Source organism: Bufo gargarizans, chromosome 3 (genome assembly GCF_014858855.1).
Source record: "Bufo gargarizans isolate SCDJY-AF-19 chromosome 3, ASM1485885v1, whole genome shotgun sequence".
In the NCBI taxonomy this organism is placed as follows: domain Eukaryota; kingdom Metazoa; phylum Chordata; class Amphibia; order Anura; family Bufonidae; genus Bufo; species Bufo gargarizans.
Genome location: NC_058082.1, coordinates 602,099,270 through 602,114,762, shown reverse-complemented (window position 1 = coordinate 602,114,762; position 15,493 = coordinate 602,099,270). Strand labels below are relative to the sequence as shown.

General features: G+C 42.1%; 1 protein-coding gene across 1 annotated transcript in view; it reads right to left on the bottom strand.

Annotated features, from left to right (window-relative positions):
* Positions 1 to 15,493, bottom strand: part of GABRR3 (gamma-aminobutyric acid type A receptor subunit rho3) — a 70,444-nt gene that overhangs the window by 40,532 nt on the left and 14,419 nt on the right. Inside the window, exons 3-5 of the mRNA XM_044287799.1 lie at positions 14,340 to 14,440; positions 8,833 to 8,900; positions 2,618 to 2,841 (exon numbers count right to left, since the gene is read on the bottom strand). Of these exons, the coding sequence (XP_044143734.1) occupies positions 2,618 to 2,841; positions 8,833 to 8,900; positions 14,340 to 14,440 (393 nt within the window). The remainder of the gene's footprint in view (positions 1 to 2,617; positions 2,842 to 8,832; positions 8,901 to 14,339; positions 14,441 to 15,493) is intronic.

Here is a 15,493-nt window from a genome sequence, read left to right as displayed (position 1 = left end):
GACGTGCTGCGACGGGACAGTCGTACAAAAATCTAACTTGGATGGATTTTCTGTGACTGTCGTGTTGCAGTCACAGCATGTCGCAGTGCAATACCATAGACCATCATTACAAAAAAAGTCGTGCGACATGTGCCCGTGTAGCCCAAGCCTTAATGTTTCCCTGAGTTTGTGTCTGATTATCAGGTGGTCAACTGCCTTAATGTCTGGGCTACAATGTGACTTTTGTAGCGCAACTGTAGCATGAATTAATCGATGTCTGACTGGGAATGCCATGCATCAGTTCCTCACGGGTTCCGGTGTCATGTCTGAGCAGCTCTGTCTGTAACCGCAATGCATCCGTTCTGCATGGGGTCCAGGCATCTGCCTGTTCCATGTCTGTGATCTCGTTTGTGTTCCAGCATATGTCTTGTGTCTAAACAGTGTCCTGTGTTTCTGGTTTTGTCTGGCTTCCTGTTAGTTTGTCTGGGTTCCTGTTTTGTATGTACCTGGACCACTGGTGCTCTCAGCCGCAGCTTTTACTTTGCAGGTGTCGGCCAAGTGCATCAGGACCATCCCAAGAGGTAGCAACATGGTGAACTGATGCAAAATAATCTAAATGACATATACATTATTACATACTTATTTGGAGCAACTAATGATATACTAGGCACATTTATACCAGCTCAGGGCTGTGCACCAGTATTTTGTGCAAAAACATAATTTATCTCAGTTATATATGGTGTCCTCTTTACTGTTTAACTGCACTCCATCTGACTTGCAGCAGCAGGGCAGTTTAATCACTGTTCGGCACATTCGTTTTGATAGGACGAGCGGTTGCAATTACACCGCACCGCTGCTACAAGTGAGATGGCGTGTGGGTAAACAGTGAAGAAGATGCAGCGCTCACAGAAGCATGGCTTCTAGGGTGGGGATTCTGGGATCTGGACCCCCACCGATCTGATATTGATGACTAATCCTGTGGACAGGCCATCAATATTCTAGCGCTGCAAGAACCCTTTCACTGACCTCTAACGTGATATAAACCCGCACAGTGCACTGGTACTAATATATGTACCATATATACATCCAATATATATTATCCTCAGATTACCCAGTAGGTCCATGAGCTCTGCTATTATAATCCAGCATAATCTCACATTGGTATAGCTCCTACAAAGACATCTTACTAAATTAAACGCCATATCCTTACTGGAAGACACACCAGATGTCCAATATTTATTCCTCTGCCATTCCCACTTGATTTATTCCAACTAATGAGCACAGACATTTCCCAGTAATAACTGGCGTGCCGCTGAGACATCATATGTATCCCTGTCCTGGCCACGTTCTTAGAATCAGGTCGCTGGGATGTGAGTTCCTCATAATCAAATGTGTAGTAATCTTCGTGAGCATGATGGGAGTTTTCATCCACTGGTGATCAGAGGTACTAGTGCTAAATATCATCTCTATGAAAATGACATTGTATAATAGAATGTCTATGCATACACTATATATATGTTAATTAAGAGATTTAGGCTACTTTCACATTAGCGTTAGCTGCGTCTGGCAGGGGAACAGCCTGCCGGATCCGTACTAACGCTAGCCCATGTGTGCTGCCAGAAGTCTACTCCGGCCCCATTCACTATAATGATTAAAGCATTATAGTGAATGGGGCCATAGCGGACTTCCAGTGGCACACATGGGCTAGCGTTAATACGGATCCGGCAGGCTGTTCCTCTGCCAGACGCTGCTAACGCTAAAGTGAAAGTAGCCTTAACGAGAACCTGCCACCACGATAATGCAATTTACAGGAGGAGCTGACCGGCTTGATATATTGTTTTGTATATATTATTTTCTTCACTTCAGGCCTCATTCACACGACCATGTTTTCAGTCTGCGTCCCATACGCATTTTTTTAAAGATCGCACACGGACCCATTGGTTTCTATAGGGCCCACAAAAAATGCGGACAGCACATGGATGTCATCCACGTGGTGTTCGCATCCATGCGGCCGTGCACCTCTGGATAGGTCCTCACTATATGATCGGCGGGGGTCCGCTCAGTGCCTTCTACATACTGCCTGCAGTTTGCAGTGCATTTTCATGGTTACAAGTACGCTTTAGTAGAATGTCTATGGCCAGTAACTTGGTAAGTTTCTTTCATACATCAGGGGACCTGATTCCTCATTACGTCTTGGGATTAGGTATTTTAGTACTGCGCATATTTTACCTTAAGACCGAACAACAATCCATTATTGTACATAGCCTATGGAAACTTAACTTAATTACACAGATACCTGCGCAGAACAGCCGGAGTATGGATAGTATTGTATATTCATGCATCGTATCACCTCTCCGTGTATGTTCAACCTTTCTATGTTACATGAAGTGATCTTATGTAGTACCAATTTATACCATTGATATATGTTATACGTTTTTGATCTGCTACTTGACTATACCACAATTGCCCTACATGATAAAATCATCATGTATGAACTTTTAATTTTGAATTTCAATTTTCTGTTATAGTGTTTGAAAAAAAGTCAATGTTTGACCAAAACGTCACACTGTCACTTTGAGTTGCCTTGCATAAGAAAAATTAAAAAACAAAGACACCTTGATACTGTAGTTGTACTTGCCTTAGACTAAATAAGACATTTCCATCCGGATACACGCGGAGCATGATATTTTCCATGGTGGTATCATGTATAAACGACCGTTTGGAATGAACAAAGAATACATCTGGCACCCAAATCTTCTTTATTAGTCTTCCATCAAATGTCATGCTCCTGTTGTTAGTACTCTGGAACGAGAGCCTCTCATCTTTCCAATAATGTCTGAGGTATAAGGTCATCGTAAAATCCTTCACAGGATGACAGGAAAAAAAGATATATAAGATGAAATATATGACAAGATATCACTTTACATGTAATATATTTTGTTAACCCCCCCCCCCCCCCCCAAATTGCACAGCCCTTTAATACACCATGCAAATCTGATCTGTTATGTAATTATACAGTACATTCAAAATCAATATATGTTATAACAAAGTTCATTTCAACTATATATAGGGTCCATTCACACGTCCGTATGTGTTTTGCGGATCCGCAAAATATGGATACCGGCAATGTGCGTTCCGCATTTTGTGGACTAAACATTGCCGGCACTCTCATAGAAAATGCTATGCAATTGCGGACAAGAATAGGACATGTTCTATTTTTTTGCGGAACGAAAGTGCGGATCAGCAAATGCGGACAGCACATTCCGGCCCCATTGAAAATGAATGGTTCCGCACCTGTTTCGCAAAATTGCGGAACGGATGCAGACCCATTTTGTCGACATGTAAATGGACCCTAAAGAGGATCCATCTCCTCTCCTGACATGTTTTAGAAAACAATTGTATTCTGCATAAAATGGCAATTTTGGATGATCTTTTCTTAGCCCTCTGTGTTGTGCATTTCCTCAATTATCCTTGCTAGAAGTTTATGAATAAAGACACAACTGGGTGTTACCAGTTGTGGATGTGCCCATGCCCAGTTTTACATTATCCAATGCAGTGACACCCCCCCAGCTGGTAACACCCGGCTGGATCTTTATTTATAGCGTTCTAGCAGGAATAATAAAGGAATGGCATAACATAGAGTCACAAAAAGATGCTACAGAATTGTTATTGCCTGGGTTACTTACTTAAACAGACTTTTCAGTTCTAGGTCTTAAAACAAAGAATTGTCCTAGAGTGATGAGTTGGGATTTGGGTGCAAAATGATGCATCTTAGCCAGGATTATTTGCTACAAAGCCATGACCCCACTTGGTAGGTGAGGCGCAGTGATTATTCTTTTTTTGCTTTTTCCTAATATAGCTAAAATTTGATGCATCAAATTGTGCCAGAAATTTGTCATATTATAATAAAAAATAACGCCAGAATTGAGGCACAGCCATAATAGTACATGTGGGAAAGTGTATCAATTTTAAGATAATTTGAGGCATAACAGGTTAAAAATGGTTTTACAGTTTCTTAATATTGCTGACTTGAGTGAGCAAATGGGTTCTAAACAAATCGGATTTGTTACAAATTGCAAAAAAATTTGTCTGCCAAACGAATCTGAAGTTTTGGCGATTTGTTTTGGACAAAACTCGCAAAAACAGCACCATTCCCATTTTACTGTGAAAATTGTATGAGAAAACAGAAGAACAGATGAAGATGAAGGATCACAGGATACTGGGAGGTGGGATTGGCTAGCAGCCTGATCAGCCAGGGCTGGATTTTGGCGTGTCCTTCTGCTCAGAACGCCGTTCTGTGTGCAGCTTGTGATCTGAAAGCATGCGTTTTGGCTGTATCTGCTAAAAAGCAATTGCAGACACAAGCTAGCAATCTAGGTGTGATAGGGAGAGTATAGGGAGAGTATAGTGATATAATTAGGTAGATTTGGAGTTTTATGAAGGAAAGCATAGAGAGTGAGTTCTGGGTTTCATAGTTTCAGCTGCTGGCAAGGTGCGCATTTCAAAATTTAGCAACAACCTAATTTTTTTTTCTGTAAATGGACAGCCAGCCTTATTGTGTAAAACCTCAGTTCATAGCCTTATTGCCAGCACCTCCAGCATCAACAGAATACATTTTTCTGGAAACACTAAGAAATTGCCCCCACTTCTTTTTTTTATAAAAATGAGTTTCTTCAATTTATCTACTGTTTGTGCTTGGGCTTTTTAGCGCATTTTAGTAACACATTTTTCTACTTCAAGATATCGAGCAGTTACAGCAAACACATTTTACTGCAATAACTGCATTAGCATACCCATGTTAGTGTATTATTTCAAGATACTGTGCTTCAGTTGTAGCCTCGGTGGTAGTGGTGATAGGGGCAGTGGAAGTCCTGGTGACAGTGGCACTTACAAAGCAGGGAATAGGGAGGGGGGTCAATGAGTTAATGATGAAATTTCAGTCTGCTAAAAGTGTCAGGGAGGGTGAGGAGTATGACAATGATTGTGTGTTGGACAGGACCTGGTAGCCAGATCAGTGTGCTGAGGAGGAGACATCGGAGGAGGATGGTGATCGAGTAGTGATGAGCATCGCTATGCTCGGCAGATCCGAGTGCTCGGGTGAATAATTTGGGTGCTCGAATACAATTTAATACAATGGAAGTAAATGGGAAAACCCCAGGCACCCTGGTTATCAGGTGTCTGGTTCATAAAAAAAGGTTAGAAATTGATGGAAACCCCATCAAAAAGGTTTGGCAACAGCATTAAGAGGATAGCTGGATGCATCTAGACTTCTATTATGTACAACATACAATAGACAACCACACAAAGGCTATATGCCAAAAGTCAGGTATGCACAAGCCATCCATCTATTCATGAGACAGATAACAGCCAGCATACCTTACAATGGCAGCCTTGTGCACTATGAGATATTCCAAACCAGCTCTCATCTGACTGAGAACCAGTAAACCTCAAAGTTATTTTGCATCTGTTGGATGGCTTGGGTGGACCTGCACACCTAGATCAATATCATTAGGGCGACAAAAAGTTTTCCGATTGTCCTAACATAATATTCAATAATCTTTCTATACAGTTTTGTCATGTAAAAACTCATTTGCATAAACATGAGCATATTGGAAAGATATGCAAATGAGCAGAATCTGCCTTGTGTTTCAGCTGTCATAAGACTATGAAAACCAATAGATTGCGCTATTGAGTTATGAACAGCTCCCTCTATTGGTTTCACAGTCTTATGACAAGACAAATATTCTAGTTAGAAGACTATTAAACCAATAGATGGCGCTATTGAGTTATGAACATCGCCCTCTATTGGTTTCACAGTCTTATGACAAGACAAATATTCTAGTTAGAAGACTATTTAACCAATAGAGGGCGCTATTGAGTTATTAACAGCGCCCTCTATTGGTTTCACAGTCTTATGACAAAGCAAATATTCTCCCCACCGTGACACCAAGTTGCTGGTGTTGTAGTTGCTGCGTACCACTTAGTTGTATTAACTGTGGCGCAGTTCTGTGCCTTTAACAAAGTTTAATTCTTCTCTAAAATGTAACTCTTCTGTATGCCGCCAGTGGGACTTTTTGCCAGGCAGGAGTCTGTATAAATTGTTTCGTCATCCAAAAAATGTAATTCCTCTGTATTCCATCAGTTGGACTTTTTCCAGGTGTTAGTAAAAATTGTCTCATCATTATGGAAATGTGGTACAGTTCCGCACCTTCAACAAATTTTAATTCTGTTATATAATATTCTCACTTCTGGCCAGCTGTCCTTTTTTTTTTTTTTTTTAAGAATTGTTTAAAATTGTCTCGTTTTCCAATTGACTGTGGTCTTTTCCAGGAACATACTCTGTTTACTGAACCCATGGACTTCTAGGCAGGCTGATTGGGACCGTGGCTGGAATTGGCGCAGTTTTCTCTTCCTATTGATGAAGCTGCCCTAAATTAGGGCATTTAAGATACACTCTGGTGTGCCAAATCAATGTACCCCCCCAGGGGTTAAAATCCACGCGTGGCTGAGAGACTGGACACTGACACAGAAGTTGGTCAAAGCAATCTCTAACTTTTAATTACATGGGGGTAAGCGTATATACATTTTCAGAAGAGGGCAGTCCTCACTGAGGCTAAAACATTGTTTCATTGGTCAAAAAGGAAGAAGAGATAAGAGAGAGGAGATAATACATCTGCATCTGCGCACTGGGCCCTACTTTGGAATGTGAACTAATGTAAACATCTGGTTACCATCGCCATTTTGTAATGGAGTTTATTCTAACAAGAATACTGCCTACGTCATATGTGACACTTCAAAGAGGTGCTTCTCTATAGGCAGTGAATAATATATACATATCATCAAGCCATATGATTGGCTTACGCATTCCACCACACTCTATGGGACACCTGTAGAAAGATGAGAAATCAGACACTTCCCACAGCACAGCTCATTGCCCCCCTCTCTCTCTTCTCCAGTCTTGAAACAAAGAGGGGGGTGGGTGGGCACTTGGAAGTAGAAAAAGTTAACTCATTACAATCCTAGATATACAAAATATAGAATAAAATTCACACATCTTTAACACTATACTGTCTTGTCCAGCCTGCAGTGTCATCTCAGAGGGGAGTTTAGGAATGTTTCTAGCATGACAAATATGACGGCGCAGTGTGTTTTTAAACAAGCTGTTTCTTAACACCACCAACCATGTGTTTACCCATAGATATACAGTGTATATGTCAGTGTCACTTGTTAATTGCTGTCAAGTTTAAAGGTGGTGGTGGGGGGGAGAGCAAAAAAATAAATAAAAATAAAGGGGTGACAAGAGAAAAATCTGAGCCCTAGGAGAACTCAGAGTGCTGGAAACCAATGTTTACACTAAGAGGAGCACTTTTGAGTTGAGAAAGTCCGCACAAATTGGTGAGGATCCAAAACCCAGCACCTCCACCGATCAGCTGCAGTAAACTTAGCATGGCTACTACACAGCGGAGTTACCTTTCTTGTTCTGCTTCCATCTACAATATTTTTTTCTGATGCCAGTGGCTGTCGAAAACATCTGATCAGTGGGGATGCCGGTTGTTAAACCTGCATCGATCTAATATTGATGGCCTATCCTGAGGACCCATCCTGAAAATATCTAGAAACCAATGTAAAAGTATCAATGTAAAGAACAAGAATACATCCATTCTCTTTGTAAATACTTTCTGTGGCAAGCTGATCCACCAGAGTACCAGAGGATTCTCCACTGGGCTCAAGCTCTGATAAAGTAATTGGCCCCAGCAGCGATCTAGCTAAAAACAACAGCGATTAGGGTTAGAGATGAGCGATTTTCATGTTATAAAATTAGTTCACTCTTTGTTTGGTGGTAAAAACAGAATTGCGTTATGGATTCCGTTACCACGGATCATAAAACGCAATTCTATGACGGATCCGTCCAGTTTCCGCTATGCAGGAGAGGACTCCCCTGCATAATGAAAACGGGACGGATCCATTTTGCAGTCCATAGACTTCTATTATGACGGAATGAATAATGGAATGCCTCTAAAGGCATTCCGTTATGCATTCCGTCATAGAATTGCGTTATGGTCCGTGATAACGGAATCCATAACGGAATTCACCTTTTATCACCAAACGAAGCGTGAACAAATTTCAAAATATAAAATCCGCTCATCTCTAATTAGGGTATATATTTTAGGAGTTGACTCACAAATTATTTGGATAGAGGGTGGCCCTCAGAGTCATTTTCCCTGGTAGAACCAAGGAACCCCAGTTTGACACTTTGGTGAGTTTATATATTGTACAATTATTTATTGTAAGTTTAGAGGATACTTAGACCGATATTATAATGGTGAAATAACTATGATCAAAAAACAGCTTTAGAATATAGTAGTTAGAAGCTCAGTAGCCACAATAGATGAGTTATTCCAAAATTACGGTAAATAGACCATCAAAAAGTCCAAGGGGAAAAACAGAATACAAGAATTCAATGCATCATTTTCTTTAAAGGGAACCTGTCACCTCCAAAAACCATCCCAAGCCGCCAGCAGTACCTGACAGTAGCCAGCAGCGTGTTTCCGGCGATAATTTTCTTCCTGAAGGCCGATGCGGCTAAAGCTAAAAAAAACTTTCTTTTATCCCCTGCCCGGCGCGCTTCTCTAGTCAAGAGGACAGCGACCTCCTTGCTTCAAGTCCAGATAACCAGGCCCCTTTCCTGCCCCTTCGCTGTGACTGACAGCCGGCAGTTCGGCTGGCTTTGCCGAACTCTCTGCATAGGCGCTGTCAGTCACATCTTGACGATAGGTCATCAATATACAGTATATTGCTGCACAACAGTTTTTATATCGGTTTATTGTCATATTCCTGTGATTTGCCACTTACCATATCGACCTCGGAGATGCTGTCTATACTTTCTATCTGTACATCAATACCGACAGGAATTGCTGAACCTTAGGATATAAAAAGTAAAAGGACATATTATTCAATGATAAAGGGAAATCTATCCTGGAGGCCTGTTAGGGAGAGTTCACACATTCAGATTTGCTGTGGATTTTAATGTGCGGATTCTCCACTGGAAACCTGCAGCAAATGACAGTGCAATACGTGTGAGTTCAGACCATCTCATCCACGTGTAGCAGGAAAGATCTATGTGGAAAATCGACTGTTAAATCTGCAGCAGAATTGTTGGGACTTTGACCGTGGATTGGGATGAAATCTGCCGCACAAATCCACAGCAATTTGTGGAAGCATCTGTGCATAGGTGCCAGCAGTGCTCAATTTGCAGGACTGTCCCAACTTTTTAGAGACAGTCCCAGCAAATTTGGGCTATCCTCGGCTGAAAATGGGTAGAAATTATGTAACCTCCATCTATAAATGGGGGTTCTCTGCGGATTTCGGGTGTTCACGGAGACAGGGGTTACATGTTCCGAATTCACCAACTGCTACGTTGGTAAATATGTCCGTGGCAGACACATTTTGTCCTGTATCTTCATAGTTTCATTATTAATATAGTGCTCGAAAAGGCACTAAACTGTTATGCCATGTTTTCTTATATTTTATTATTGGTATTATTCTCGTGTTTTTTGTTTATTAAATTTATGTTTAAAAAAAAAACATTTGCCATAAAAATGAATGGTAGAATTTTGCTATTAATACAGCCCGAAGTGCTTAAGGTAAGTGTGCCAGGATTCACTACAATTCTATATTCTGTATACTATGATTTAGATACACTTGATGTCAGTATACACTGAACATCTAGTATTATGTTCAAAATAACACACACTAACCACAGTAGTAGGGCTCACGCACACGACCCTAGCCTGTTTTGTGGTCCACAAATTGTGGATCCGCAAAACACTTATACTGGCCGTGCACGTTCCGAATTTTATGGAACGTAACGCCCTGGTCTCTATAGAACAGTCCTATTCTTGTCCATGATATGGGCAAGAATAGGAAATGTTCTATTTTTTTTGCGGGGCAGCGGAACGGACATACGGATTTGGACAACACACGGTGTGCTGTCCGCATCTTTTGATGCCCCATTGAAGTGCATGAGTCCGCATCTGATCGGCGCAAAATGCGGATCAGATAAAGACCGAAAATACGGTCGTGTGAATGGGGCCTCATGGAGAGAATACTATATACTTTACTATATTACTATATTATAACAAGGGGCGTACACAGTAATCATGGGGTCCCATAGTAAAACTCAGTATTGGGCCCCCCCAAAGGGTTAAAATGGCAGAATTGGAGCTAGTTCACACCTGTCAGTTTGAGCAATGTATCAGCTATATAGCTGACACCAAAAGGTGATCACTGTGCTACACATCTACATAGCAGAGCAGGAAAGAGGAAAAAAAAAACAAAAAAAAAACAATCAGATCCCTCCTTTCATTTTCCAAAGGAGCTCTCCAAAATGAAAGGTGGAATCTGATCGGATGCTATGGGCAACTAAGCCAGTTCTACTTTACGCCAGTTTGATAAATTATATATATATATATATATATAGAGAGAGAGAGAGAGAGAGATCTCATTCTTTCTCTCTCTCTCTCTATATCTATCTATCTATATATATATATATATATATATAGGGTTCAGTCTCTGTCTCTTATTGCCCTATTAGAAATAAGCTATTCGTAATAGGGCAATGAGGGGCAAAGACTGAATTCCCTGAATTTCAATCATGTGTCTGAGTGGTAGGAAGCATATGGAGGCTGCTGTGTAAGCAGTGTTTGTGTGTATATATAGTAAAAAAAATAGAACTGCACTCCAGGATAATGTGGAAAATGGTGGTTTATTCACCCATTGGTGACGCAATGTTTCGGCTTCATGTTGGAGCCGAAACGTTGCGTCACCAATGGGTGAATAAACCACTATTTTCCACATTATCCTGGAGTGCAGCTCTATTTTTTGGACTGGATTTTTGGGTAAGCTTTATGGGTTGGTGCTGCCTTACTTTTTCTATTTTATATATATATATATGTATATATATATATATATATATATATATACACACACAGTATATAAACACACCAGCACTCCTACTAACCCTGTCCCTGCTACACATACAGTTGTAAGAAAAAGTATGTGAACCCTATGGAATGATATGGATTTCTGCACAAATTGGTCATAAAATGTGATCTGATCTTCATCTAAGTGACAACAATAGACAATCACAGTCTGCTTAAACTAATAACACACAAAGAATTAAATGTTACCATGTTTTTATTGAACACACGATGTAAACATTCAGAGTGCAGATGGAAAAAGTATGTAAACCCCTAGACTAATGACATCTCCAGGAGCTAATTGGAGTGAGGTGTCAGCCAACTGGAGTCCAATCAATGAGATGAGATTGGAGGTGTTGGTTACAGCTGCCCTGCCCTATAAAAAACACACACAGCAGTTCTGGGTTTGCTTTTCACAAGAAGCATTGCCTGATGTTATTGATGCCTCGCACAAAAGAGCTCTCAGAAGACCTACGATTAAGAATTGTTGACTTGCATAAAGCTGGAAAGGGTTATAAAAGTATCTCCAAAAGCCTTGCTGTTCATCAGTCCACAGTAAGACAAATTGTCTATAAATGGAGAAAGTTCAGCACTGCTGCTACTCTCCCTAGGAGTGACTGTCCTGTAAAGATGACAGCAAGAGCACAGCGCAGACTGCTCAATGAGGTGAAGAAGAGTCCTAGAGTGTCAGCTAAAGACTTACAAAAGTCTCTGGCATATGCTAACATCCCTGTTAGCGAATCTACGATACGTAAAACACTAAACAAGAATGGATTTCATGGGAGGATACCACAGAGGAAGCCACTGCTGTCCAAAAAAAACATTGCTGCACGTTTACAGTTTGCAGAAGAGCACCTGGATGTTCCACAGCAGTACTGGCAAAATATTCTGTGGACAGATGAAACCAAAGTTGAGTTATTTGGAAGAAACACACAATACTATGTGTGGAGAAAAAAGAGGCACAGCACACCAACATCAAAACCTCATCCCAACTGTGAAATATGGTGGTGGGGGCATCATGGTTTGGGGCTGCTTTGCTGCGTCAGGGCCTGGACGGATTGCTATCATCGAAGGAAAAATGAATTCCCAAGTTTATCAAGACATTTTGCAGGAGAACTTAAGGCCACCTGTCCACCAGCTGAAGCTCAACAGAAGATGGGTGTTGCAACAGGACAACGACCCAAAGCATAGAAGTAAATCAACAACAGAATGGCTTAAACAGAAGAAAATACGTCTTCTGGAGTGGCCCAGTCAGAGTCCTGACCTCAACCCGATTGAGATGCTGTGGCATGACCTCAAGAAAGCGATTGACACCAGACATTCCAAGAATATTGCTGAACTGAAACCGTTCTGTAAAGAGGAATGGTCAAGAATTACTCCTGACCGTTGTGCACGTCTGATCTGCAACTACAGGAAACGTTTGGTTGAAGTTATTGCTGCCAAATGAGGTTCAACCAGTTATTAAATGCAAGAGTTCACATACTTTTTCCACCTGCACCGTGAATGTTTACATGGTGTGTACAATAAAAACAGGGTAACATTTAATTCTTTGTGTGTTATTACTTTAAGCAGACTGTGAATGTCTATTGTTGTGACTTAGATGAAGATCAGATCACATTTTATGACCAATTTGTGCAGAAATCCATATAATTCCAAAGGGTTCACATACTTTTTCTTGCAACTGTATCTGACCAGTGATGGCCAGTTCGCATTGTTCGCCCGCGAACACATGCGGGCTGCCATCTTTTTTCACAAGTCCGGCGAGGAACAGGTAAGCCGGTCTGAAAACAAATGCAGTCAGCGGGAGCAGGCAGTTCCGAGAACAGCCCGGTGAAGGCCCCCGGTGGCTGTTCTCGAACTGCCTGCTCCCGCTGACCGCACTTGTTTATAGACTGGCTCGGGCACAGGCACAGGTAAGGGCTTGTAAAAAAAGATGGCAGCCCGCATGTGTTCGTGGGCGAACAATGCGAACATTGCGAATTGGCCATCACTGTATATGACACACCTAGCCTCAGCCAGCAGACACAGCAGTCACCTATGATTATTGTAGTGAGCTCACTGTCTGCTGGGTCTATACCGGCTCAGTTTAGTCCCTGGAAGAGTGAATCCCCACCTCTGCAGGTCACTGGTGAGGAGGTGGTCAGGGCACTGAAGCTCTGCTGAAGTTGCCAGGTCTCCTCTCTGTAACAGAGCTCTGCTGCTGTAATGCTGCTGGACGCCTCAGGCAGTGAAGCAGCAGAGTGAAGACTGGAGGACAGGACAGGTCATGGCCCCTAAAATTCAGCTGGTCAATAAGAAACACAGCATCTCCCTGCTTATTGACCAGCTCAGTATCTTAGGCAGATGGAAGCAGCTGCAGGGGCCAGGAGGAAGGGAGCTGTGCATTTAAGTCGGAAAGGGGGCAGGTCCATTCAGTCCAGCCGGGCCCTTCACACTCAGGGGCCCCATAGCAACTGCTTAGCCTGCCTATATGGGCGGTACGCTATACTATACCTGATTCTAAAGTGATGAGGAAAATGTTGACGCTATATAAATGAAGGGGGTTATTTACTAAGCTCAAATACACCTAAATTAGGCATATTTCGGGGCCGTACAACAGTTAGCTGTGCCGGCCGCTATCTGCCCCGCTCACGCCAGGTCTAAAATTGTGGGTGTGTCGCCCCATCTCATTCATAATTTTCTACGCCTGGTTTAGGGCTCATGCACACGACCATATGCCCTCCGAGACATACGGTCCATATGTCCCGGAGCGGCATACATTGTGTGCACGGGAGCGCACAGCATTATAGCTTACTATGATACTGTGCACATCGGGCCCCCTGCGGGACTATTGTCCCGCACTCATATGATCGGACCGTATGTCTCGGAGGGCATACGGTCGTGTGCATGAGCCCTTAGGCATAGAAAATGGTCCAAATCTAAGACAGCAAGAAAGTGGTCTTACATTTAGAACTGACGCTGGATGCGCCGAAGTTATGGAGAAGCCGGCGCCTCTTCATAACTTCGGAGGAACCACTGCCAGCTATAGGGGTTTTAGACGCCAGTCTTAATAAATGTGCCACAAAGTTTTTTTACTATTATTATTCTAATTGTCTAATTAAATCCTAATTCCAACCAATGTGAGGGGAGAATAAAGAGGTTGCCCATAGCAACCAATCAAATTCCACTCTGATTTTCCTGGTGAGCTTTGAAAAATGGAAGCAGCGACCTAATCGGTTACTATGGGGAACTGTTCCTCCAGCTCCTGTTTTTTCAGTGCAGGTTTGTTTGCTGCTGCGTTGTTCACAAGGCCTACATTGTTGCAGTGCGATATCACCGCCTGACGGCCATTTTACTCTCCTTTATTCATTCATCATTCTACCTACACAATGCATGTCTTACCTCCAAATCCAGGTCTCATGGCAAAGTCATGGTCGTCTATACGCAAAAGTTGTTCTGATTTGACCTGACGGACTTTAGTACTGTCAATTCTCTTCATTTTACTGCAGAATAAGGTTACAGAGTAATTAGTGATTACAATTATTTCATTTATGTGTTTGATGGGGTCGTCCATTTAAAAAATAAAAATAAAAAATTAAGGAGTTAACAGTGGGAGGTTCAGGATCCTTATCTCTTAGCCAGAGCGATTATGAGGAGTGTCTTATACTATGTCCTGCATTACACAGACAACCCATTGATTTGAATGGACACGGTGTAGGGTTGGCCATTTTCTGCCTACTGCTGACCAAGGTGTATGTCAGATGACAATATCGCACTTACTAATATAGCCTTTGCTGATTTTCTGTGCTGTCTGCTATGTTTTCTCTTCTCTACTGTCCACCTAGAGTTCCTGTCCATAAGATGGCTGCTGACGGTGGGTCATGTGACCAGACACATGACTCAGCCTCCTCCATTGTAACGCAATGTTCCTACACTAAAATCCCAACCGTGTAAGTGAATGGAGGAGGCGGAGTGATGTGTCTGGTCACATGACCCTCCATCAGTGGCCATCTTATGGACAGGACCTCCATGTGGACAGCACAAAAAGACTTGGCCAAAAAGGGGGCATACCTTATAAAGTATAGAAAATGGCGCAAAATATGAACTAAGGTCATTGATCAACAGTGACCAGAAAGTGGGCCTCCGGGCCTCTGTACTTCACCAAGTTATGGACGTATTTACACCTAGAAACATTGAATACTTCTGTAATATGGCACCCAGTGAAACATGGCACAATTTTTTTTTTCCATAGAAAGTCCACAGGGACTCTGTTCAGGCTTTGCTGTGTGCACAAGGCCTAATACTGATAAAATGAGGGGAATCTGTAACCTGTGACCTCCCTATCCAACGGTTTGCATAGACTCATAGCTGTGGTTCACCTGATTAAAACGAGTTTTTTTTTGTTCATCGAAGGCTCCATTCCTGAGTTATGATACTTTTCATATGCAAATTAGTCCTTTGGTGCACCATTGCTCTTGTTGCACCCAAGCTCCGCTCCTTTTTGTGGACAGCTCTTTCTCACTATTTTGCCACTGCCTGGCCCTGTCAATCAAAGC